The sequence below is a fragment of the Ambystoma mexicanum genome, chromosome 10 (genome assembly GCF_040938575.1).
Source record: "Ambystoma mexicanum isolate Mex_15411 chromosome 10, UKY_AmexF1_1, whole genome shotgun sequence".
Taxonomy (NCBI): domain Eukaryota; kingdom Metazoa; phylum Chordata; class Amphibia; order Caudata; family Ambystomatidae; genus Ambystoma; species Ambystoma mexicanum.
Window position 1 is genome coordinate 844,892,999 of NC_090932.1, and position 26,443 is coordinate 844,919,441.

The 26,443-nt window shown below is 42.6% G+C and overlaps 1 protein-coding gene across 1 annotated transcript in view; it reads right to left on the minus strand.

The window, feature by feature from the left end:
* WDR49 (WD repeat domain 49) overlaps positions 1 to 26,443 on the minus strand; it is a 723,235-nt gene that overhangs the window by 136,119 nt on the left and 560,673 nt on the right. Inside the window, exon 18 of the mRNA XM_069618491.1 lies at positions 10,370 to 10,516. Within this exon, the coding sequence (XP_069474592.1) occupies positions 10,370 to 10,516 (147 nt within the window). The remainder of the gene's footprint in view (positions 1 to 10,369; positions 10,517 to 26,443) is intronic.

The window sequence follows — 26,443 nt, forward strand, 5'->3', positions numbered from 1 at the left end:
CTGAACTGTTTTGGTGAGTAATGCTTAACTACATAAGACGGCTAAGTTCTCTTAAGAAATAACTGAAGCGATACACCTACATTTGTAATTGTTGATTTTCTAACAACAAAAGCGGTAACAATCACCAGCTGCGCAAATTCTGAGATTTTCTAACGTTAAACAAATTGTACGCATTTCTTAATGTGTGATTGGAGCTCTCTCACTTACTGAACAGCTATCATTCTATAGTACTCAAGAAGCAAGTACAGTAGACACGAATACATGTTTACTCATACACAGCAATGCCCTCAACACCACAGATCCTTCTTGGTATCATGCGCCCCCCCGACCACGTGGTAGTCTTTTTCTACTAACTGGTCCAACTTGCAGAGTTATCTATATGTCTGTAGCCATTTCTAGCCCAAATGTGATTACCGAATTTAGGTGAACCCCTTGCCTACTTGCATCTACTTGCACATGCCATTTTTAGCCTAAATGTGATTACTGCTCTTAGGTGAACCCCTTGCCTACTTGCATCTACTTGCACATGCCATTTTTAGCCTAAATGTGATTACTGCTCTTAGGTGAACCCCTGCCTACTTGCATCTACTTGCACATGCCATTTTTAGCCTAAATGTGATTACTGTTCTTAGGTGAACCCCTTGCCTACTTGCATCTACTTGCACATGCCATTTTTAGCCTAAATGTGATTACTGTTCTTAGGTGAACCCCTTGCCTACTTGCATCTACTTGCACATGCCACCTCTAGCCCAAATGTGATTACTGTTCTTAGGTGAACCCCTTGCCTACTTGCATCTACTTGCACATGTCATTTTAATCCTAAATGTGATTACTGTTCTTAGGTGAACTACTTGCCTACTTGCATCTACTTGCACATGCCACCTTTAGCCCAAATGTGATTACTGTTCTTAGGTGAACCCCTTGCCTACTTGCATCTATTTGCACATGCCTTTCTTAGCCTGAGTTGCGAACTCAGGTAAACCCCCTGTCTATTTACACATGCCAAACCGTACAATGTACTTCAGCAAGAGCCAAACAGCCACCCTACTGTATCTCCTCATACATATATTACACCTTACCATCTTCATTGCCACCATAACCATGTACCCTGCAGAAAATGCACCCTGTCCAACCCTAGAAAGAAACACTAGACTACGAGCCAGACTACCCCGTCTCTACGAGCCCATCTACCACAACAAGAGACCCACCCTGCAACACACCAAAATCCACCCGAGCCACATCACACCCTGCTACAACTCCACCCAACCCAAACTCATCCCTATAACAATCCAGGATACACCCAACACTACCACTATATCCGGAGCTTTGATCAACGCCAGATCGATAATGGCCCACGCCACAGAAATAGCAGACACCTTATCCTCAAACAACCTCGACCTCCTAGCTATCACTGAATCATGGCTGCACGAAGCAGCAGGCCCAGCACTCTCAATAGCCATTCCAGAAAATTACCAAATAATCAGAATGGACAGGCCCAACAACAGAGGAGGCGGCCTAGCCATCATAGCTAAAACAAACCTCGAGCTAAGACCACTGCCTCAAACACCTCTCAAATCCTGCGAACTCCTAGTAGCCAAACTACCCATCTCCAACTGTCGCACCTTAACCATCCTTCTAATATATAGGCCACCCGGCCCCATTGGCTCATTCGAAGCAGACCTATCCAGCCTCCTAGCCAACAACATAAAAGACACCACCCAAATATTATTGCTAGGCGACTTGAATCTAGGACTAAACGACCCTGACGACAAATCAGCACAAGCTATAGCCAACATGCTAGATGAACACGGCCTAATCCAAAGAGTGCTCACCCCCACCCATAATAAAGGTAGGACCTTGGACTGGATCGCCACTCTAAACTGCGACACCGTCATTACCAAAACCACTCCCCAGCACTGGACAGACCATCACCTCATTGACTTCACCTTATCTCTCAATAAAGAAGTCAACAAAAGAAAAATCATGGCACCACCACTACCCACTAGAGCAAAAAAAAACATAACCCCTGACAACCTCCTACCACTACTACTGCCAACCCTCAATGCTCTCCCCGATAATCTAAAACCAGAACGCCTAGTAGAAAACTATAACAATACCATAAAAAAAGGACTAGACATCATTGCCCCTCTAAAACTGCAAAAAAGCAAACAGCAAGCCCACCTGAACACCTGGTTCACCCCACATCTGAAAGAACTTAGACTGCACAAAAGAAAACTTGAAAGCCAATGGCGCAACTCCCCTACAGAAGAGAACAAATCACAACTCAAACTTTATGCAAACAACTACAAAAAAGAAATTCTACTCACCAAAAAGAAACTATTCAATGAAAGAATCGAAAAATCGAGCTCCAACACCAGAGAACTATTTGCTATACTAAGGGAACTAGAATCCCCTATACCCCCACCAGACAATATAATTAAAGATAAAGTATGGTGCACCAGCGTCCAAAACGCCCTAACTAATAAAATCAAAACTCTCCAAACCAAAATCGCTCTGAAAAAAGACTCTCTCACCACCAATGAAGCATCTCCCAGCAACCACGACAAAACAGCCAACCGTCCAGGCCAGAATCTCTTCAGATTTACCAAAATATCTATCCCAGAAACAGAAAAAGTTATAGCCTCACTTAAACCATCTAACTGCAAAGGCGACAACTGCCCTCCCCAGATAATCAAGGATGCTGCTAGGGATCTAGCCCCCTTTATAACCAAGCTGATCAACGCATCCTTCTCCTCCAACACCATACCAAGTAACCTCAAAGAATCTTGGGTCCTGCCTCTCCTCAAGAAGCAAACCCTAGACCCCGCTATTCCCACCAATTACAGGCCCATCACCACGGTGCCATTCCTGTTAAAGATAATAGATAGAGTAGCATACCTGCAGATTCAGCAATATCTTGAAACTCACAAACTACTAGGCACCCACCAATCAGGCTTCAGACCGAAGCACGGCACCGAAACAGCCTTAATCGATCTTAAAACCCAGATCAATGAGATTAACGACAAAGGGAACACTGCCATGTTACTACTCCTCGATCTGTCAGCAGCATTTGACCTGGTAGATCACGCAGTCCTGTGCGAACACCTGGCCTCAGCAGCCCACTTCTCGAAAGAGGCCATAGCCTGGATCCAATCATTCTTGGACAACCGAACTATGAGGGTCTTCTCCACCCTAGCCTCAGCAGACTCCATTAAAATAACCTGTGGGGTGCCCCAAGGCTCCTGCGTCTCTCCCACCCTCTACAACATCTTTACCAAGCCCCTATTTGACAAGTTGGACAGACTGGGTGTCTCATATACCAATTATGCAGATGACACCCAGATCCTCATACCCCTTTCAGGCAACTACGCTTCAGATACGGCCTTGGTAAACAAAATATATCTCATCATTCAGGCATGGATGGCCACACACAGTCTATGTCTAAATGATGAGAAAACCGAAATCCTGCTCCTCGGATCCAATACCAATCTCAAAAAACTCAGTTCCAACTATAAGGCCTTCAACATTGATGGCAACACCATCACAGTGGCCAAAACAGTGAAAACACTAGGCTTTCACCTTGATGCAACCATGTCACTAAAAAAACAAGTTAACTCACTAGCATCCTCCACCGCCTACACATGCAAGCTAATTAGGGCAAGTAGAGCCTTCCTCACCCAAGCTAGCTGCATCATCATAGCCAACGCCCTAATACTATCCAGACTGGACTATTGCAACGCCATGTACCTAGGAGCCAACAAATGCATAACCAACAAACTACAGACACTACAAAACAACGCTCTCAGAACAGCCCTCAACCTACCCTCCAAGGAACACATCTCCAACAAAAGGAGAGAACACAAATGGCTTAAAATCCACGACCGCATCTCCCTCAAAACGGCATCACTCACCTACAAATGTTTAAACAACGCAGCCCCCCCCTATCTCGCATCCAGAATAAAGAAAAAAACGTCCACCCGCCCCACCAGATCGATTAATTCCTACTGCCTGCAGGTACCCAATTTCAGACAAAAGAAAACCGGCGGCAGCAGCTTCCCTGTCTTGGCAGCCCAACACTGGAACGCCCTCCCACTCTACATTAGGACAGACCAATCCTACTATAGCTTCAGGCGAAACACCCTCACTTGGCTGCGGGCCAATGATCCTCACGACTAACCCTGCCATCTAATCTGATCATGCCAGTGCTATAACCTGACTACCATGCACAGCCTTAAATATGTAAATGCAACCGAACTGCCCCCATGCACAGCACTAATTATGTAAATTTGTAAGCTTTCGCTCAATTATATGTATATATGCACATCCCACACAATGTAACTGTAAATGTAATGCTCTTTTTCTCATGCCTATCTTATTCTGTAACCAAGTTTTTATGTAATCCTATCTTCCTGACCTCTGTTGCGCCCTGTTACCTCTGGGTTTTGCGCGCTATACTAAATAAATAAACAAACAAACAAACAAACATATGTCTTGTCTCCGTTCAGTTTGAGCCAGTGGTGGTTCATCCATTCGCCCACGGCTGCCAGGCATCCTCGCAGGCATGACGCCATCTCAGCCTGATTGAGATCTAACCGGATCAGGATCTGGGTGTTGTCAGCATACGAGTAACACCTGATGCCGTGTGAGTGGATGAGACACACAAGTGCCCAAATGTAGATATTAAATAGAATCGGAGACAAGGAAGAGCCATGCAGGACACCACAAGTGAGAAGACAGGGAGCAGATAGAAAAGGTGTCATGGAGATGGTCCGGGTACGATCTGCCAGAAACGAGGTGAACCAGGCTAGTACCTGGCAAGATATCCCTATCTGGGCCAGTCGAGACAACAGGATGGGGTGGTCAACAGTGTTGAAGGCCGCTGACAGATAGAACAATATCAGGGCTCCAACCCCCCCTGAGTCTACCAGCCTGGACATATTGTCCTGGAAGGCGACCAGTACACTCTCCGTGCCTCTACCAGGCCTGAAACCAGCTTGTGCTGGGTCAAGAAGATGAGAAGATTCGAGAAATGATGAAAGAAGGGGTGATACCAAAGATTCAATTCATTTAGAGAGAAAAGGAAGAAGAGAGATAGGACGGAAATTAGACAGAATACTGGGGTGAAGTGATGGCTTTTTTAGAAGAGGAACAACTCTAGCCGCTTTGAGTTCAGGGGGGACCAGACCAGATTGACATGAATTATTCACTGCAGCTGTGAGTACTGTCAAAAGATCTGGGGAGATAGTCTTCATGATGTCAATTCGAATGGCATCTGATGGAGAACTGGTAATAAGCATCCGTGCCTAGATTTATGATGACAATGACCTGGTAGATCACTCACTATTGGTCTCCAAGCTAAGGGAGGTGGCGGGGTTCTCAGGGTAGGCGGTACGCTGGGCCGAATCGTTCCTCAGTAATTGATGGTGTAGAGTCATTAGCCCTACGGCAGATGCAGAACACGTCAGGCTCACACAAGGTGTAACTCAGGGAGCTTGCCTGTCCCCTGCATTTTATAACATCTTCACTGTTGCTTTTATAAAACATTTAGAAGAACATAAAAGAGATTTCACAAATTTTGCAGATGACACACAATGTGTCATCCCCCTCTCAGGCAACTTCTCTGTGTACGAGAAAACCATCAATAGAATCTATGAACTGATCAAGCAGTAGATGTGTAACAATGGCCTTGCTCTGAACACAGGTAACATGGAGCTGATGCTTGTTGGCACTGTGTTTAGGACTCATAAAATGGGACTTCAATATTCCCAGATTCAAATTGATGGCTGCATTATAAAAAACAAAGAACAAAGTGAAGACTTTTGGGGGTCTTCTTTGATTGTTACCTTGACATGAAAGCACAGGTTAGCAGTCTAATTTCCTCAGCCTATTACTATACAAAATTGATGGCGCAAGCACGGCCATTTATCTCTAGAGCCAATCTTGAGATAATAGCAAGGAACATGATAGGTTCTAGGCTTGATTATTGTAGTAGTCTGATAGCTGGCCTCTAAATTTGACATTTGCTGGTTGCAGGTTGTACAGAACAATGCCGTTAGAACCGTCATGGACTTTAAAAGCAGACCATGTTTCAGAGGCAATAAGGAGCCTCCATTGGAAAACCCAGTTGAGGATAGATTTGATTTCCGCCTTCTTCTGATTACCTGTAAGTGCTTGACAGGCTCATCGCCACTGTATCTGAGCGAAGTGATGGAATTAAAATCAAACGCAAATTGACAAGGGGGGTCCTGGGAGTCTCTCTGCCAGACATTAGTCCTGGTTACGAGAGACTTACCCAGAGTCTTTAGCTCACTATCTTTCACAGAGAAGAAATATCCCAAACATGTCAGTCTTTGTCCTACCCTGGGGCAGTCCAGCACCGAAATGCTAGGCGATTCTCCTGTGAACAAGAGTACCAACAGCATCCCAGACAAGTGTTTCGGTCTGGTTGGACCTCATCAGTAGGGAGGAGCTGTGCTTCTCTAAGAATAGTGAGCAAGGGGTTCACGTCTGGATTCCCCTAGTAATTTAGGGTGAGACCCAAAGTTACTTAAATATGCGAATTGACAAGGGGGTCCTGGGAGTCTCTCTGCCAGACATTAGTCCTGGTTACGAGAGACTTACCCAGAGTCTTTATCTCACTATCTTTCACAGAGATGAAATATCCCAAACATGTCAGTCTTTGTCCTGCCCTGGGGCAGTCCAGCACTGAAATGCTAAGCAATTCTCCTCTGAACAAGAGTACCAACAGCATCCCCTGACACGTGTTTCGGTCTGGTTGGACCTCATCAGTGGGGAGGAGCTGTGTCTCTCTAAGAATAGTGAGCAAGGGGTCCACGTCTGGATTCCCCTAGTAACTTAGGGTGAGACACAAAGTTACTTAAATGCGCAAATTGACAAGGGGGGTCCTGGGAGTCTCTCTGCCAGACATTAGTCCTGGTTACGAGAGACTTACCCAGAGTCTTTAGCTCACTATCTTTCACAGAGAAGAAATATCCCAAACATAGCAGTCTTTGTCCTGCCCTGGGGCAGTCTAGCACCAAAATGCTACTTAAATATGCAAATTGACAAGGGGGGTCTAAAGACTCTGGGTAAGATAACCTGAGCTATTCTCCCTCCCATTGAAATCTTCAAAGAGAGAAAGAGAATTTTGTTTCCTGAAAATCCCTTTTGTAAGATTTTAAATGTTTGAAAGTTTGTTTTAGCAGAACACAAATACTTTATTTTGAACTGTTTTGATGAAAACGTGTTTACAATTAGCTTTAAATATTGTGCCATGGATGAAATATCTACAACTTATTTGAAGTGTTACTGGGTTTTTAAAACTGCCCTTATTTGGTGCTCTTTCTTAAACGACATCTAACATTTGTTTATAGCCGTTTTAACCCTTTAGCACTCTGCCCTATGGCAGCTTGGATTTGGTTGTGACTGTAGCAAAGTCCCCCAGGTGTTCCCTGTCTCTCTCAAATTGTGTATCTCCTACGCCCCTGACCATGCGCACATGGTAAGCAGTCTTCACAATGAACATTAAACGCTGTCCGACATGCCAGCATGTCGGACAGCGTGTATTTGTAATTGTGAGTGCCGCCCTCATAATTAAAAATAAACGCTGCCTGGCATGCAAGCATTTCAGGCAGAGTTTACTTCATTTGCACTGCGGAGTGCAAATGTGAAAAGCAAAAGGCAGCGTATAACTTGGACAATGACTTTTGACATTCACATTTCCACTCTGAGGCACAAATGACGAAACCTTGGTGCTGGAGACCTGGCTATGGTGCCAAATTACTATTTTTTCAAAATTAGCTCCAAAGCGTTTTTCAATAGGATTTTCCCATAGAAAAATGCTTTGTGATTCAGGCCCACAGGAGGTCATTTTGCTCCCCAGTGCAAAGGGAGTAAACGCTGTCTGGCATGCTGCAGGGATGTTACTTGTGGGTCGGGAGGGGTCGTAACTATGACCCTGAGTTCTCTCTTGATACCCCTGTGGTCTTCCTTGCTACCCCTAAACAAAATAAAAAAATCTTTACATTGAAGCTCCTGGGCTGGGCCCGTGCCATGTGGCTCTTTGTTTCTGGAGTGGCTGGCTTTCTTGTTCCGGACTCTTTAAATAAAACAGGGGGTTCCACAAGGGTAACACTGAGCAGCCAGTGACCCTAAATAAGAACGAATAGGAATAACAAATAATTTGTCTTTCTGGAATTCTATACAATATTTGCTAGACTCATTAATGGTTTTTTTCAGGCACACTTCAGGGGATGAGTCACTGATTTAGTCTGTAGAATAAGCATTCATTTGGGACTGTGCATTTTGCTTTTTGCAATTTGCAATTATAGTAGGTTTTTTTCTGCCATTGTCTCTGTTATGATCAACACAAGACATTCCATCTAGTTGTCCTCAGTCACTTGGCAAAATCCTTGTGTCTAACAGCTTGTTTACCTTGTAGAAATGTTTGACAATAGCACATAAAGTGGCCCTTGATTTCATTGTGCCACAATTAATGTTTGTTGTAATGTGTCTATCTTTCCTGGCATGCTTTTGTTTGCATTTATGAGGTAACGAGTGTCCAGAGTAGGGGATACTGTGTGTGTGCGCGCTGCTTTCCATGCGCTACTTTACATTCTTTAATACAGTTATAAACCCTCCCAATGGTATGTATTTTTCCAACCTCAGAAGCCTGAAAAGTAGATCCACGCAGGCTTGACATGTGACCAACTTTGCACCAGACCTGCAGATGAACTGGCCTGCTGTTACATCTGTTACCAGTTTAATGGTATCCACTACAGAGTGTAATTTGCTTTCTGATTTTTAGTACATTCAGGCATGTAATTGCTCATTTTACTGTAGCCAGTAAGATAGATATAGCTGGTAAGATAGCTCAGTGGGTTGAGCACTCTCTGCTGCATTTTGTGTGGTCTGCATGTTGCAGGTTCGAATCCCAGGAAGGCCAACTCAGCGTTTCATCCTTCTGAGGTTATTAAATGAGTACCAACACAGGTTGGGTGATATTATATGTATATTTGTTCTGTAGAAACTAAAGCGCTTAAGCGTAAGTGCTAAATAATAGCACATCATTATCATTTGGCCTTGGACGTCTGCTTACATTCACAGTAATTTGAGAATATGGGACAATACACACTGATATTAACGATACATATGGTGATCCATTCTTGTATGCAATGCATATCACATTACAGTGATATCGTAACCATATTTTTCGTAGTGTACTTAGGAACAATTCTATGTGATGCCACTACCAGTTTTATGAAGGGGTGAAAGGTTGTGTTCCATCACTTCCCGTGATGTCACTGCGTGCTGGGGTCAAATGACATCACTTGATGTGATGTCATCAGAGGTCATGGCTCGTGTGATGTCACTTCCGCTACCTCTGGCATTTTTGTGAAATGCCGTCCCTGGCATGCATGGCAGTAGGTACTTTTGATTGTGAGCACTGCTTGCTATGCTCGCATTGGCAAGCTGCGCTCACAATTATAACTCACATGGTGGAGAGCATTTCATTTTCTTTTGTGAACACTGCTTACCTTGCGTGCATGGTAAGCAGTGTTCACAATGAAAAATGAATGCAGTCTGAAATTCAAGAATGTCGGACAGTTCTTATTTGTAATTTTAAATGTTGCATAGGGATCTCCAGCATTTGCGCAAGCATGAAAATCCATGGAAGAGGAAAGGAAGGAGGTGGCAGAAACGCAATTTGCGTTCCTCTCCTTCTTCCTGCCATTCAAATGATAATAGGGGTAACGTTAACGGAAGGCGTAAAAGCCTTACGCACGACTTTTACACTTCACATTAAGGTTGCGCCCCCATTGAACACGAACCGCTTTGTGAATCCGGCCCTATATTTTTAAATCAGTGTTTTCCCCTCACTTGATGGTCTCATACAAACACATCTGCAATGCCTGTTCTAGAGAACCAGTGGTGCATATTCGAAGGACTTTACTAAGAAACCTGTAATTCAGGCCACCGTATGACACTCGCACAATCACAAATAGAAAATCAACTATGCAGCAAAGACTGCTGTTCCACTGAGGCAGTCACCGCTACTACTTGGATGCGCCAATCAGCGCCGTTATAAAGCTATAACTTTAGCAATCATGAGATAAGAGCCTCTTTTCAAATGAGGTAAAAGGGAAAACCTTGAAAGTGTCCACGCTCCGAAAACGACATTGAACTTGAAAGATTGTGTTAGGCAGGCAGGCGCATGCGCCGCAAGGAAATGCCCTGCGCTGCAAGTCCAGGAGTGGCAGCTCATTACTCATCCCAGGCGCGAGCGGCGCGGACGGGGGAATCTCATCAGCTGGTCACCTTTCTGCCAGTCAGTGATGTATGCGGCCAGGAGACAATGAAGAATGCTTACTTTCTGCCAGGGTGGGAAGCTTCTCATTGCTGGATGTCCTCTGCTCTGGCCTCTCTCCAAAGTATCTCTCTGGGTGCAGAACGAAGTCGGGTTTGCTCACGTCCACCACCTCCTGCAGCGCCCCAATACTCAATGCGCTGAACGTCCCTTTAAAGAAAGAAAGAGAGTTGGCGATGAGGCCGCGTCACTTTCATATGTGCTGTTAGTCTCCAGGTCCAGCAAGCATTAGGATCTTTACTCAATGACAAGAAAATAGTAATGTGAAAATGCTCACAGCCATCATATGCACCATTTTTCAATGATCACCATCATATGCCGTGCCTTGTTAATTGCCATTTGTGTAGCACACACATGCCGCTGCAGTGGCCTCATAGTATTTGCCCTGACCAAGGAGTGAAGACAGTTGCTTTCTGTTGCCATCATACACTTAGCTTCTCCCATCAATTGGAAGGTTTTGCCATGAAACAGAGCGCCCAGGAAACGTCATCCTTTCGTAGAGTATACCATCGCATGCCAAGTATCGCCATGAAATGTGTAAATACGCCAGTATTTGCAAGGGGGCATACCCAAATAATCACACTAGGTGTCAGCTATTGCCATCATGCCCCCAAGTGTGCACACCATTTTCCAAGCATTGTCATCAGATGCCCACTTAGTTACACCATTTGCCAGGTATTGGCATCATGTGCCCAATTATTCCCACCCTTTGCCAAGCATAGGCAACATATGCTCAAGCACTGACACCATTTGCAAGGTATTGACATTATATGTGCAGTTATCCAGACCACTTGCCAAGTATAGCCAACATATGCCCAAGCACTGACACCATTTGCAAGGTATTGGCATCCTATGCCTAGGAACCCAAACCATTTGGCAACTATTACCCTCAGAATGCCACACGCACCATTTTCCCAGGTATTGATATCATACGCCCAGGAACTCACACAGGATTTGAGGTAGCCCCAACATGTTCTGAGTTACTGACACCATTTGCCAGGCATCACCATCATGCACCAAGGCACTCAATTTACTTTCAAAGTTTCAGCATCATAGGGTACGATATTCAGACCATTTGCCAGACATTGGCATCATGTATTCATGTAAGTATGGTTTTCTAGGTGTTATGTTATGTCATGTCTACATTTTTCCACCATCACATGCCACATCATGTTAGCTTATGTAATTGGGATTTATACCATAAACTGGCGACATTTGCATGGTCGCCAGGTGTTCTGGTGGCTCTGAAAGGGACGGTGGAGCGGTTAGGTAAGTGGGAAGAGAGGGAACACGCACAATAGCGTTGCTGCTGTGTTGATGTGTGCAGACCAGACGTACCCTGAGCTCTGTGTGCAGGTCCGTTTCTAGGTGTGTCTGGAATGCAGTGTGAGGGAATTAAATTAGAGTCAAGGGTGTAACATGCATAGCTGGCTAGCTGCATCAAAGGAGACATTAACGCTAAGGACAACAGTCTGAGTAAAACTGTGTATTACAGGGTCCTGTGTGCAGGGGCTAACTGACAACTTAAGCACTTACTTTGAGGATTTCCTGAACAGCATAGGAATAGTCAAGTGATGCCCAAAGGAGCAGGAGGTTACACACTCTTCCACTTGTTCCGTAGACACTGATTGGCCCCCAATGGCCATTTGTTCTAGACAGGAAAGATGGAGGAACCACGGGCACTCTTAAATGAAGGTGGGTTTTGCTCTGTTGCTCCACTGGGAACAAGGGCCAGGACCAGCCTGCACGGAAGTTGTCTAGGCCTGCTATGACCTTGTTTGGCATGTTAATTGTAGTGTGGGCGGATGGATTTCTCTTGGCCTGAGGCTGGGCTCTCCTGGGACTTACTCTGCATAATCCAGCCTTGACATCTCTTATCAACCTTGGTTGCAGTAACCTCATCCTGTTGACAGAAAACAGCAGGGAGATCATAGGCTCAGAAAAGTTGCAGGTTCTGCTTTTGCAGTTCTGCATTGGGCGATGTGGCACTTTACCTTAACCGGGTGCCAACAACATGCATTATTTATTTATTTAGGGTGGGTGGAGTGCTACATGTCACTTTTCTGCTGCTTGCAGCCTTTGTCTGACTTTTACAAAGTGACATGACATTGCAAATATTACATAACCAGACATAATATGGCTTGACGTGGCATATTCTAGCATTCCATGCAAGTATAACAAAACTACCTTAATGTCAAAAATGATTACAGTGAAGCTTTGGTGATTGTCGGAAGCGACCACAGTTACTGCTGTTACTGTTGGTGCGGCTTGACGGCTTGACGGCTGGACGATCTCTCAACGCGCCTCGTCATTTGTTGCTGGGTTCTTTCCTCTAACAACCTAACGGAGGTTGTGGAAAGAGGGGATGTGAGGCTTATTCCTTCTGCCCATTCTATCCTCTTGAGCTGCAGCCGCCTACGAGGAAGCAAGAGGAATTGAGGCTACGCTTGTCTCTCCCGGTGCTAATGATTGTTGAAGGTGAGGAGTGGCAATAGAGCTGTACAACTCGAATCTGTACTGTTTGCTGGGCGTTACATGCTACATATGTCGACCTGCTATCCCTTCCGACAGAGGCACTAGTATTTTAAGGGCACCAACAACTCAGCGGCTCACTAGAAGGGATAGTAGAGCTTTATTAGAGCCGCACTTATATGAATACGGGTATTGTGTGCCCCTAGTGCTCTACTGTGTGACCAGCTCCCTCGCCCTTTAGAGGTCATAGTCATTCTATAGCTCTCCAGACGTAGACTTGGAGGGAATCTTACAGGTATATTTCCCTCCTCTTTCCAATTACTTTCCCCTGTTCTATACTCGCGACAGTCATTGGGGCCATCTCACTACCTTTCCAGGAGACTGTGGGCAACGACTTTGATCCTGGTGATATACTTAAGGTATTAACAGTCATATTTACAAGCACCTGAATCTTTTAACTTGCAGACTGCAGATCTCTGAAAGGGGTCCTAAGCTTACTCGAATTAGTGATAAGTCGCCTTACAGCAATAGACTTTTCGACAATAGGGAATAGACCCTTACTTTCAGTACTGCCTGGCTTGGTCTGATCTAGAGGGGCAAGAGGCACACTAACCTACTATTTATAAGGCAGTGTGGCTATTTAGCCCCTTTACTAGCAACTACGCTACACAAATCTGCGAGGGACCATTAATATAAGCAGTATCGCAAGTTTAACAATGCTTACAGTCAAGAAGTGCTCAGCGACAAGATATAACCTACGCAACCAGAGGACCAAGACCTCCACATCCAATACGAGTGGCTGTAAAAGATCTAAAGCAGCATTTGTGGAGAGAGGTGCAATCACTGACTTTTTTCCACCCCCTGGTACCTCAAATATAATAAGCTCTCCAGTACATATGGAAAAAGTGACTGGCAGTCAAAACATGAACAACACCACAGATGCAGTAGATGTATTAGGAGAAAGTGCCATTGATAACAACTCATTATTAGAACTCTGCTTATCTATGCAGAGATCTATGACCCCTCTAGTAGGAAATAATCCCTGCAATCAGACCAACAGCTATCAACCTCTGCCTACTGATTTACAACGAGAAATATCTAACAGACTATCTGCCTCTCCCAATCTGAATGTACATTTGGAATCATCGGAAGCAGATAGCAGCAGAGAGCATGGGGAAAGTCAAACGACCTTGGGGGATCTGCAATCCTCAGTCGCATCTTTGCAATTTGCTTTAAATATCCTGCTGAAGATGTCCGGGAGGGTACTAGAAGTTACCCTTACCTTGCCAGCAGGAAATACGGCTAATAACAGCAACCTGGAGTCTGTACCAAAGGAAAGGAACGTCTCTCTGCCAGAATGCCCTGAAACAGTAGACCATGATCTAAATATCACTACTAATGTGGATGTATTTTTTTCACGCAAACAGCGACGGATGACCAGAAGAGTGATCGCGAAGAAAAAGCGTCAATTGGCCACTATAATACTACTTGATACAGCAGAGGGAATATCTATACCCACAGAAGGTAGTACCCCCAAACAGGGCCAAAGAAAAGTCAAATGGAAAGCGGCCCGAGCGCGTAAAGGCACCATTGGCAAGGAGGGCAAATTGACCAGCTGGCTCATCCTCGACAAGAGCATCACCGCACATCCAATTGAAGAGGTGGACTTGAATAAGAATGACATCCCAATTCCAGCTGATGAGAGGGATGTAGAGCCCTCATTCTGTTTAAGCGAGCAGGAAGTAAATTTAGCACCGAATGATATAAATACTGATCCAATCAATCTATCTCAAATTGACATCTTACCCACCCTACGTACCGCACTTCCAGATGATGATAAAGGTAATGCGATATCTCCCAAAGGCAGAAGGACTTGCATTATCAAGAACCTGTATCAGAACAGTGATCATGATTGGATCTCCAGATCAGCGCTGATGACCATGTTACACTCTATCCCACATCTGAGAGTGCTGAGATGGGAGGACTTTGAATTTGTTTAACCACTGAAAGCAAGGAACTCCAACACATCAGCAATCCACTGTAATTTTTTAGCAACAGCTAACCTGATACGCAACTTTAAAGCCAGTCTATGGGAAGTGGATATCGAAGTTGATGCTTACCCTAACATAACTGATCCACAATGGCCAGTGCTAGTGGCAAGTACCAAAACTGAAGAAATTAAGATGCCACAGCTACCAAAAGGCAACTCAGTACAGCTAGCAGATGTTCAGAATGTTCTTAAATGGCTAGCTGAGTCTCTCCCAGTATTGTCACTAGCCCAATGAGATCAAAGTTTAGTTACATGGAACTGTCAGGGTTTTAGCCATTTATTATCTGCAGATGGCTCAACCCCCATGTTAGCAGGTCATACCCGCATTTGTCTTCAGGAGACGTGGCTTACCTCTCGGGCCCTTCTTAATGACTACACCGTCCATCAGGAATTAGCCGAAAAGGGTCCCATGGGAAGACCATATGGGGGCCTCCTCATTGGAATTTCACATCCATTAAAGTCAACTCGGATCCATTCTAGCATGGATGAATTTGTGCTAGTGGTTGAACTAGAACTCCCCGGCAATGACAAAGTGGACAAAATGTTATTGATCAATCTTTACAATTCACCTGAATCCTCTAGGAGAGATCTTATACAAGAAGCTTGCCATGACCTGCTGATCGACTGGATGATTGACACAGGAAAAAATCTTGTAATAATTGCAGGTGATCTGAACTGCCATATTGTGGGATCTGTTAGCAGAAGCAAAAATCCTTCATTGAAGAGGATAGGTAAAATGTGGCACCCTTAAGTGAACTCCAAGGGACTATTATGGCTCAATTTCTTCAATACATGGGACCTCGAAATACTAAATGGCTGAACCAGCAGTGACTATCCAGGGCAACCTACATGGAGCAATGGCAAAACCAAAAGTACTCTTGATTATATCTGTGTAAGCCCCATAATGGCTAAAAGGATCATCGATATGAAAGTCAATAACAACGACTGGAGTGATCACGCCTCACTAACACTATCATTTGATTTCTTGCTACAGCATGCTCGACTTAGACCCATTGGTGACCTGAGAACGAATCATACGTCTTCAAACATTCGCTGGTTCGATAAAAAACATCTTGAAAGCAGCTGAAGCCACAATAGACATGACAAACAGGGGATGGGAAGCCCTCCAACCTATGACCTACAATGAGATAGAAGAGTGGATTACTTCTTTCTCATATAACTATGCGACAGCCAATATTAACATGCTTGCCCCAGATACCAAATCAATCAATGTTTTCGATGCTGAAATCAGAGACGCTAAAAGAACATTAAGAGCAGAGCTCAGGAAGCTATGTAAAATTTCCATCACATGGGATAGCTACCAGATTTCAAGCAAGAAGCGCAAAAATGCTTTTAGATCATGGCTTAGACAGAAACGATATGCAGCCAAATGGCAAAAGATGGTTCAGATACTTTGCGCCGGGAATACTCGCTCTATATGGGGCCTATTAGGCAGGCAAGGGATGACACGAGTAGTTCCCTTAATAACCCTATTGGGATAAGTCAATGGGAGGAATTTTTGAGAAGCCGCAATTATAACTCTGCAGTACTCTCCCAGGAAATGATAACTTCGGTTCGACCTCCTCCCCCCTTTGAGGTGACGACGGAATCGCTGGCGGCCATGATAAAAAAGCTCAAAGCATCAAGAGCACCTGGACCTAATGGCCTGGTGAATGTCATATTGAAAAGCAACCCGGAATATTGGGCAGAGGTCCTGAAAATATTATTCGATAAGACTCTACAAGATGGGCTCATCCCGAAATCCTGGCCGACAGCGATTCTGGTCCCGATCTACAAGAGGGGAGATCGGACAGATCCTTCTAACTATCGTCTTCTGTCCATGCTCGAATTGTGCGGGCAAACTATTTGCGACGTACTTACTCCATGAACTTCATATATGGGTGGATAAGGAAAAGATCCTGGATAGATTCCAATGCGGCTTCAGGAGTGGATACTCTACAGTGCATCATTTAACTGTAATGGACATGTTACGTAACAGAGCCAGAACTTCTGGCAACCCTCCATTGTATGTATTATACATTGACTTCAGGGCGGCCTTCAACCTAGTCCTTAGAGATCTGCTGTGGGCTAGACTTGAGACTTTGGGCTGTCCGAAAGGAATACTTTACTACCTGAAGCTGCTACATTGTAATACTACAGTCTCTTTGAAATTAGATGCAAATGGGAATATGACCAACAAGATAGACCAAACTCATGGTGTAAAGCAAGGCTGTGTGACGGCTCCGATTCTTTACAATCTCTTTGTCCACGACATCCCAAAAGTACTATCAACAGAACATAATTGTCCACCCAAGATAGGCCCAGTTCACTGCTCTGCGCTTGCCTACGCCGACGACTTGGTCATTATGGACCACACAGTCAGTGGTCTCCGCAATACTGCAGAGGGTCTATGGACCTATGCCCAAAGAAACGGCTTAATAATCAACCTGGACAAAACCCAGATGATGGTCCTTAGTAGCAAAAAGATTGCACGGGTCAATGTCAAAATACATGGAACTACAATACTATACACACCCTATTACAGATATCTGGGCATTGAGATAGAACCTAAGGGGCAATACACTATGTGTAAGCAAGCTCGAATTACGCGAGCGGCCCAAATCACTTCCCTGATACATTGTTTTTCTTCTTCTCATGGTGGCTACACTGTCTGGGCAGCACGACAACTATATCAGCAAGTACTAACTCCAATGATCATCTATGGCCTTGAAGCCTTACAGCTTATAGATCTTGGATGGCTCCAAATACTTGAGGGGAAATTTTGGAAAAAAATACTTGGTCTCCCGAATTGTATACCCATGTCCATCCTTAGATTGGAATTGGGCCTCATTTCATGGAAAGCTCAAGTACTTAGAAAAAGGGCTGAACTCTATCTAAAAATGTCACCTCAATCAGAAAACCCTCTGCTGAACGTAATGCACAATGAAATCAACAAATCTTCTACATTCCCATTTATGAAAAAACAAATGACTGATTCCCTGGAAAAGATCGGCTGGATCAATAGGCCTTACGGGAATCAAGTCAGTGCATTATGGGCATTGTCAAAAAAATCTGAGTTAGATGATTGGATAGATAACTTTGCACATTTGGATGATTTGAAACGATATAAATTTGTACAACATACGAATACATTTTTAAGAAGCCATCACCATATCTGTCTCTATGCCCCTCACCTCGATTGAGACGGTTTATCCTTCTGCTGAGGATTGATCAATTACCGGTACTAGCTACCAGCGGGACTATGAGCAATCTAGCCAAATCAGAAAGTTTCTGTCGACTCTGCATGAATAGATCCATCATTGAAACTGGTAAACATGTTCTCACTAGATGCCCTACCATGATAAAAACCTACTCAACTTGTTATGGCGACTTTATTCACAGAATGGATCACATCAGCAGCAATGACTTCTGGCTAAGGGCGCTTAATGCATCTGGGATGAAACTCCACATTGCAATGTATATTGTGTGGCTGATAGTTGAGAAACAGCTCGATATAACTATATAGTTGTTACTCTCTTTCAATTTGTTGATGGGACCAAAAAACTTTATTTTTGAACTATGAAGTATTTGTACCAACAATTTGTTTTCATGAATCTCTCTTATTTTTTTAATCAGAATGTGTCACAAAATTACTCTAGATAGGCAAACAGAGCACTAAGTTGATTTACTGCTCAAACATCCGTTCGATGGAATCTTAACTTTTAATTTCAATTCACTTTTGTTCTTAATATTTTTGTTATAATGTGATGAGTATTATTCATTATTCTTATTTTCTCTTCTTCTTGCTTTTTTCTTGGTTAACTATTAAATGTAAAATAGTGTTAATATAAATATGTTTAATGAAATTATAGTATTTACTTTTATAATTTGTATAGATTTATGTTATGTGAAAAGCTTATGTTAAGCTCTAACACATTAATAAATAAAAAAGATGAATGTCAAAAAAATGAAAGGGGACCTTGATTAGTAAATAATCACCCAAAAACAAAAAAGGAGTGAAAATCTCTTAGAAATCAAATCACAATTTGGAAGGAAAAATTAAAATAAAAGGATTTCAGACAGAGGTTGTTCATTAACCCCCCCCCCCCAGTAAGGATAACACATTAGGGTTCTCACTCTTTTTCAAATGTAGGACTGGAAGCCTTCAGGATTCGATTAAAACCAGGCAAAACACAAATTAATTTCCCCCAAAGCTGACTCTCAGACTTGGGTACTTTGCAAACAGCAATGTAAATGGGGAATTGGGTGGTATCTAGTCAGGCAAATCCTTCACATACCCTTTCAAAATCCAGGTGAGTAAAATCTCACATTCATTTGCACCAACACTATCCCCCAGAATAGGAATAATTTGAGCATCATGGAGAAGTGTATTTTAGTTCATACATTCAAATTGTTTGCAAATACCTCTTTCCTTTAAGGGATTTATAGAGGCAGATGGGTGGCCATGCAGCCTTCTGTGTATTTGGTGGTGGGAGAAATCTGTCAGAGCTTCAAATACCCCCCAAACTCCTTACACACATAATCCCACACCACTAAATGCAACAATTTCCTCCAACCCAGTAACAGACGATACGCTTTTCATTTCAAGGTGCTACGTCTTATTGTTAGTGGAACAATTGAGAAGTCAATTTCCACTGCTAAAGTAAGGAGATCTAACTGTCAAATGCTGTCAGGGATAGGAAGGCATTCACAAAAACACGGAAAGGAAGCGCATATTGTTCTGTTGCGTACTTCAATGTCCCCTAAATTCTCTTAAGCTATCTCAAAGAACTGGAGGAGACTGGTGGTAAATAAGAGAGCAAAAACGTTCATGTCAAAGGTTTACTGTAAACTATTTTATATTTAGTTGTTTTTTTAAATATATTTTTCCTTTTTTTATTAATTCTATACTGTGCCAGTCACCACCGTAGTGGTCTAACATGTCTGAGGCTTGACTGGAGGGTGGCATACTATGATGCTATCAGGCGCGTTGAAACAGTTTACATTTAATTCAGGGATGTGAAGCTAGGAGGCCAGATGTGGCGTGGTCTAGAATAGACTGTGTGAGAGGGCAATGTAATTGGAGAACAAAAGGGGCCGAAGGGCTGCTATGAACCTGTGGATGCGTTCTAAGTTATGTGGCAAGCATGCCACTCAGAGAGAGAAATCACGTGATACTCTAATAATATAATTGGCATAGAGTTCAGTCACTGCACAGCTGGGGGTTCCGGTCTGTTTGAGCTAAGACACTGAGAATGATTGTGTGGCAAGATTACTTGAGGGCTTGGTAGGCAGTTTAAAGTGTTCATTCCATTTGTCCATGGCAACGCCTCTGCGGGGTGCCCTTCAGTTGATGAGCTTGTGGAGAGATATCCTGAGACATCCTCGTGTGAGCTGGTATCTCTGGCTGGTAAAGCAACCGGCTTTGAAAGAGTGTATTTGTATTATTTGGCTTAATATAGTGCTCTCACCAAAGCCTAAACATACACTAGAACAACATGGTGCATATTTATACAAAGAGGCGAGCACAATAAAAAATAAGCAGAAGAACATGAAATACTTAATTATTCAAAACAAGTTAAAGAAAATTAGTTTTTAACCAGGTACGAAAGAGATGAAAAGTAGGCAAAGAGCAGACAGCAAGAGAAAGATAATCCCAATGCTTTGGGAAAAGCAGTGTGAAAGATGAAAGAGCAGAAACAAGAGGTGGCACAGGGAGGTTTAGGAACACATAGACCATGAAAATATTGCAAGCAGAGAGTACATGGAGGAGACTAGAGGTAGACCAGTGAGGAAAGATAGTGAAAGAGAGTTGTTGGGACCTGAGAGGAGCTGCAGCTGATTTTATTTTTCTCTGTGTTATTTTGCTGTTGGAAGTCTCTGTTCCCTTTCCATTGAAAGACGATCTTGTCGGTCTGTGAACACTCTATAAGCCCAAAGCCCCACGCGGAGCGCGAGCGGAATGTGGGCAGCGTGTGTTTGGCCGTGTTCGGCTGTGAAGAAGTAAGCACCTTTTCCTCTTGTTAATAGAGATGCCTGGTAAAGCGGCCCCCACAACGAGGCATTATGATTTACGCAAGAGGAAGCCATATGGTAAAAACTCTAGCTATCGGCGAGAGAATAAAGGTGCACTTAGTAAATTGGATAAAGTGAGTGTTTCTCTTCACATGGATATGGACCCCGAACCCCCTCGATTAGCTAAATCTTTATGCTTAATCTCATCTGACCAAATTACGGACTTTTTTAAAATTGATAATACATCTTTAAAAAATGTTGATACACTAGGTCCTCTACCCTCTGGTAAAGAAACTGTTACCCTGAGCTCTGATTTACCTCCAAATTGTTATGGAAATACCCTCCCCGCAACCTATGCCAGATGTCATTGATGACAAATCATTATTAGAACTTTGTTACCGCCTGTGCGGAACTAATAGGGAAACTGATGAGGCTGAAGTTGCAATGGCTGAACATATGTGTGATAAATCATCAGCACTTACACTTAATTTCACCGCTGAAAACAATCACCACCCTCCCCGAATGTCTAGCACTCAGTCCCTGCTTCCGTTATCAGGTATCTCAAGTTTCCAGCTTCCGCACCATAATGAACGAGTGGAAATAATTGATATCTCTGATGGGTGTGCGACTGAACCAGTTAAAACAAAAGTGCAAATAAATGAAAATAACTTGTCCCTAACATTGGCCTTGTTCACTTTGCTCTTAAAACTTAATTAAACTCACGGATCAAACTTATTACCAAACGCAAAAACATTGTTTACTGCTCGAATCTCTAATGCAGTCAAAAATGGAACCACGGCCAAGCATGGATGACAATTTGATTCAAAAACCCACAGTGGAAATGGCTACCGTACCTGCTCCTACAGCCTTGCCTATACCAAGTATTGAACCTAACAACTCTTACAATGTATCAGAGTCCCTTTATATACATCTTCCACGTAAACAAACAAAACCGCTAAACAGACTTGGTAAACGCAAAGTGATGTACCGATTGCTGAACACTGTGTCGATGAACTATCGAATAATGATAATTTGCCCTTGAATTCTACTATTGCAATAAAGGTGAATAATAAAATTAGAACAAAACGTCTTCGCAAACGTGAAAACAGAAAGAGGAAAAGGCAATCGGTCCAACACGGCACTTTATCCAGCTGGTTAATTTCTGAAGGTCATTCAGAGAAGGAGGAACCCAAAGTTAAGGAAGATTCCAACTCCAATGACACCTTAACAGATGAAGCTGAGGCATGTGGCCACCCTGACACATCAAAGTCAATTATTTGTAATTCTGTTGGTGAGGCAGTTGACTCGTCAACAGAAGAACTGAAAACAAATTAAGAGCTACTTAACAACAGAGTAGTCATTATTAGTGAGCGGCTGTATAAGTGTATTAAGCATCCCCTGAATAGAATGTGCATAATTGAAATATTTACCAAGATCCCTGCCCTTAGAATACTTAACTCTTGTGACTTTGAATTTGTGCAGCCAGCTAAGCGCCAGTTTGGCGCAGCTTCTAGACTTCATTGTATACTTCCTGCAACTGTGTCACTTATTCGCACACAGGAGGATTCCATAAACTTTCTTGGGTATGAAGTGGATATTGCATTTCCTGAAATATCGATGTCCAATTCATGTGTACATCGTAGAATGACGAAACCAAAGCAAAAATCTCATGCTCCTGCTGGCCCAGTGAAGTACATGGAAAATCAAGCAGGCTGGAAATGGCTAAAGAATCTGTTGGGAAAGCTTGAGGGCCCTGAAGCATGAGTGTTGGAAGCAATATCATGGAATACAAGAAGCCACGATCATCCATTGAAAACTGGTGGTTCCCTTGGATCATTAGTTAAAATTCCTACATTTCTGCTCCAGGAAACATGGGTCACGTATGATTTTTGTATAGACTCCCACCATATCTTTCAGCGTCATGCAAAAAAGGGACTTAAAGGGCGCCCCGATGGTGGCTTTATAACTGCAGTTTCCATGATTTCTATGCTAATGAATTTTCTACAGTAACTTGCAACAAATGGGTGCTAGCTGTTCAAGTTAAGGCTAAAATGGCCAGAAATACTCCTAACATGTTATTTGTTAACATTTATGATGCTCCGTCCTCAGCTTGCATGAATACTATCCTTGACAGCCTTGATGAACTTTTAACCAGTTGGCTGATGATTAGTGGAAATTAGATAGTTATAATTGGGGGTGACCTCAATGCGTATTGTGGGACCTCGACAATGATGACCTTTTATAATATTTCTCAAACTAATGTTATGTATAAAAGCAAGCGTAATGACAGAGGGCGTTCTTGGTCTAATTTCTTCCTAGATTGGGAGATATGGCCATTGAATGGCAGGACTATAAGTGATACTCCAGGAAAATGCACCTGGTCCAGCGGAAATAAGTCTGCAACATTAGATTATTGGTGTGGTAATATTCTTGCCCTCTCCTATATCAGCGATTTTGAAGTATGTACCTCTGTCTACAGTGATCATGTCCCTGTTGAACTTAAACTTAATCTTTCCATCTCCAGCCTTTCTAACCATGGTCCTACTAACCTTGATATATCTAATTCCGGTACTCGTATAAAATGGAATGGTGCCAAGATTAGAAAGCTAAACAAAAGAATTTGAATGTCGCTTTCTATCAATGACTTACTTAATAGTAATGATATTGAACAAATTATCAAACAATGGACCATGGAACTAGCAGTTGCACCTGGGCTCCCCATTATAGCTAATGGGAAACATTGTCACACTATGTATGACAGAGACTTGGTGTTAGTGAGGAGTCTTCATCGCCGTGAATTGCGAGCATTAAAGAGGTTACCTATTTGTTGGGATGAATAGCTGCTCCTAAAGAAAAAATTAACTAATGCATATAGTGGTTGGTGCAAACGTAACCATAAAGGTAAACTGAATATGAAATGGCAAACACTGATTAATACCATGCAAAAGTGCAACTATAGCTCAATTTGGAAACTTTTGAATAAGATTAAGTCGAATGATTTGTTCCGGCCACTTAATGCAATTGGTGAATCTATGTGGGCTGATTTCTTGTCTGAGACTATGTTTGATGCTGCTATTTTTGAACCAACTTTGAATTCTGAGGGACCTTGACCCCTTAAATTTAATAGAAAAGATATTATGTGCATCATTGTTAAACTTAATAACTCTAGGGCCCCTGGCCCCAACGGCCTTGCTTCCTGTGTAGTCAAAAATGACCCCATCACCTGGTCTAATATTTTAACATCGCTATATAAAAAGGTATGCCAGGAAAAGTCTATCCCTGACTCCTGGTTCAAGTCTATATTGATACCCATGTGTAAAGCAGGCTTGCATCAACTACCAATAAATTATCGTATTTTATTGATACTTGTCACTACAAGTAAAATCTTTGCCTCTATATTACTGTCGCACTTGCAATCTTGGGCTGGCGCCAACCAAATTCTCCACCCATTTCAATCTGGCTTCCGGTCCGGATGTTCCACTATTGACGACATCCATCTTCTTGACGCTATTATGTTCGTCAATATTTGTAACCTATGTTGATTTTAGTAGTGCCTTTGACCGGGTCAAAAACAATAAATTATGGGAAAAATTGCGCCACTTTCAACTCCCTCAATGGTTGTTGAAAATTATAGTCAAATTTCACCAAAATAATATGGTTTGCGTCAGCGTTGAAAACGAGGGCAGACTAACTAAACCCATTAAAATAAATAGAGGAGTTAAACAGGGTTGTTTGTTAGCGGCTTCGCTCTTTAACATTTACACTGCAGCATTAATAAGACGACTTGAGAGTCAGGCTCATTGTCCTGCGAGGTTCACCAAGATTAAGATTACTGCATTATTGTATGCAGATACCTTGTGGTGGTTGATCTCACAATAGCCGGTATGAAAGCAATATTAGAGGAGCTTGGTGTCTTTGCAATTGAACATGACATGACAATCAATTTGAAAAAAAACAAAACCATTTGCATTTTGTCCAAGAAAGTGAATAGACCCATTATGAATATCAGCTGGGGTGTGATTGATTAAACCGAGGTCTACAAATATCTTGGGGTGGAAATGGACTGTAAACAAGGATACCTCTCCTTAATAGAGTTTAGGATTAAGAGAGCCAGACTAATTACACTTATGACTCGCAAACATGTAACACAATATGCTGGCTTTTCTCTTAAGGCTATCCTAATGTTATATCGACAATGGTTTGTTCCTGTGGTGACATACGGCTTAGAGGCTCCCGGGAGGATAGCACAGCGGCAGCGTGCGCGTCTTGGAAGCAAGACGACACAAAGCAACAACAGGTTCGATCCCCGGGTCCGCGCTTAGAAACCTCTGAGTGTTTAAGCGCGTTATAAATACGTAACTAAGACAAAGAAAAAAAACAATTACACAACTAAGAAAAAAAAAAAAAAAAAAAAACTAACAATTCCTGTAACAGCGCCTCGATGCCTGCGGGCTGTGTGAGCGCTTTATAAATGTAAAAAATAAATAAATAAATAATAAATTGAAAACCTTTTATGGTTGGACAAAATAGAAAGTTATTTTTGGTGTTCCATATTGGGTCTTCCCTCATCGTGCCCTATGCAATATATAAGAGCTGAGTTTGGTTTAACATCTCTCAAAGCCTTGGTGATTCTTCAGAGAGATCTGTTGCCCCTCAGAGCTTTGTGTCATCCCTCCAGTGAGTTGCTCTGTGATATTGGCCAAAATGTTATAACTGTAAAACCGGGAACTGTCTCTATAAATTCTTACGATGCCATGTTCAGAAAGTCTTATTTAAGTAAGACCTGGTCAATTGAGCGATCAATCTGTGACAGATACAAGGGAATAAAAAAGTCATTTAAGAAGAAATCCTGTATGAAAGACTGGGATGCCACTATCAATCACCTAAGTGGACTTAAAAAATGTTCTTTCCTTGAAGGTATTGTGTATAGCTACTGTACCCCGCAGCTGTATTTGTTAAAGTGTCCTAGTCATGATATGCAGAGATTTTGACTTTTGATGCGTACTGACCAATTACATGTAAGAGCCACTCATGGTTCACAATGGAAACTTGCTCATGACCAAAGGATGTGTCGTATCTGTAAAGTGGCAGGCACATCAGAAACAGTGCAACATGTGCTTTCATTATGTCCAAAATTGGAGGCCCTTTACAGGGCTCGTTATTGTCGTTATTATCACCACTTTGAATGGGTAGCGACTACCCACTTCTGGAACATGTGTCTTAATTCTTCCTCTGAAGTTTTAATTATCGCATTATACAATATTTGGACTGTGGTACAGCGTTTGTTTGAGTCCTTTAGTGGCAAATGATATGTAAACAAATGGCGAATGGTTGATAATGTTTGGCATAATTTATTCTAACTACAATTAGTGATTAATTGAAAAACAACCAAATGTCTTAACATGAAAATCATAGGGATTTTCTGCTTATATTAATTAGAAGTCTTGTATATTAGTACTGATATGTATATTTATATATGATGAATTTTATCATTTTTTTCTTCTGTTGTTAATGATTGTACATCTATTTTTGTATGTAGT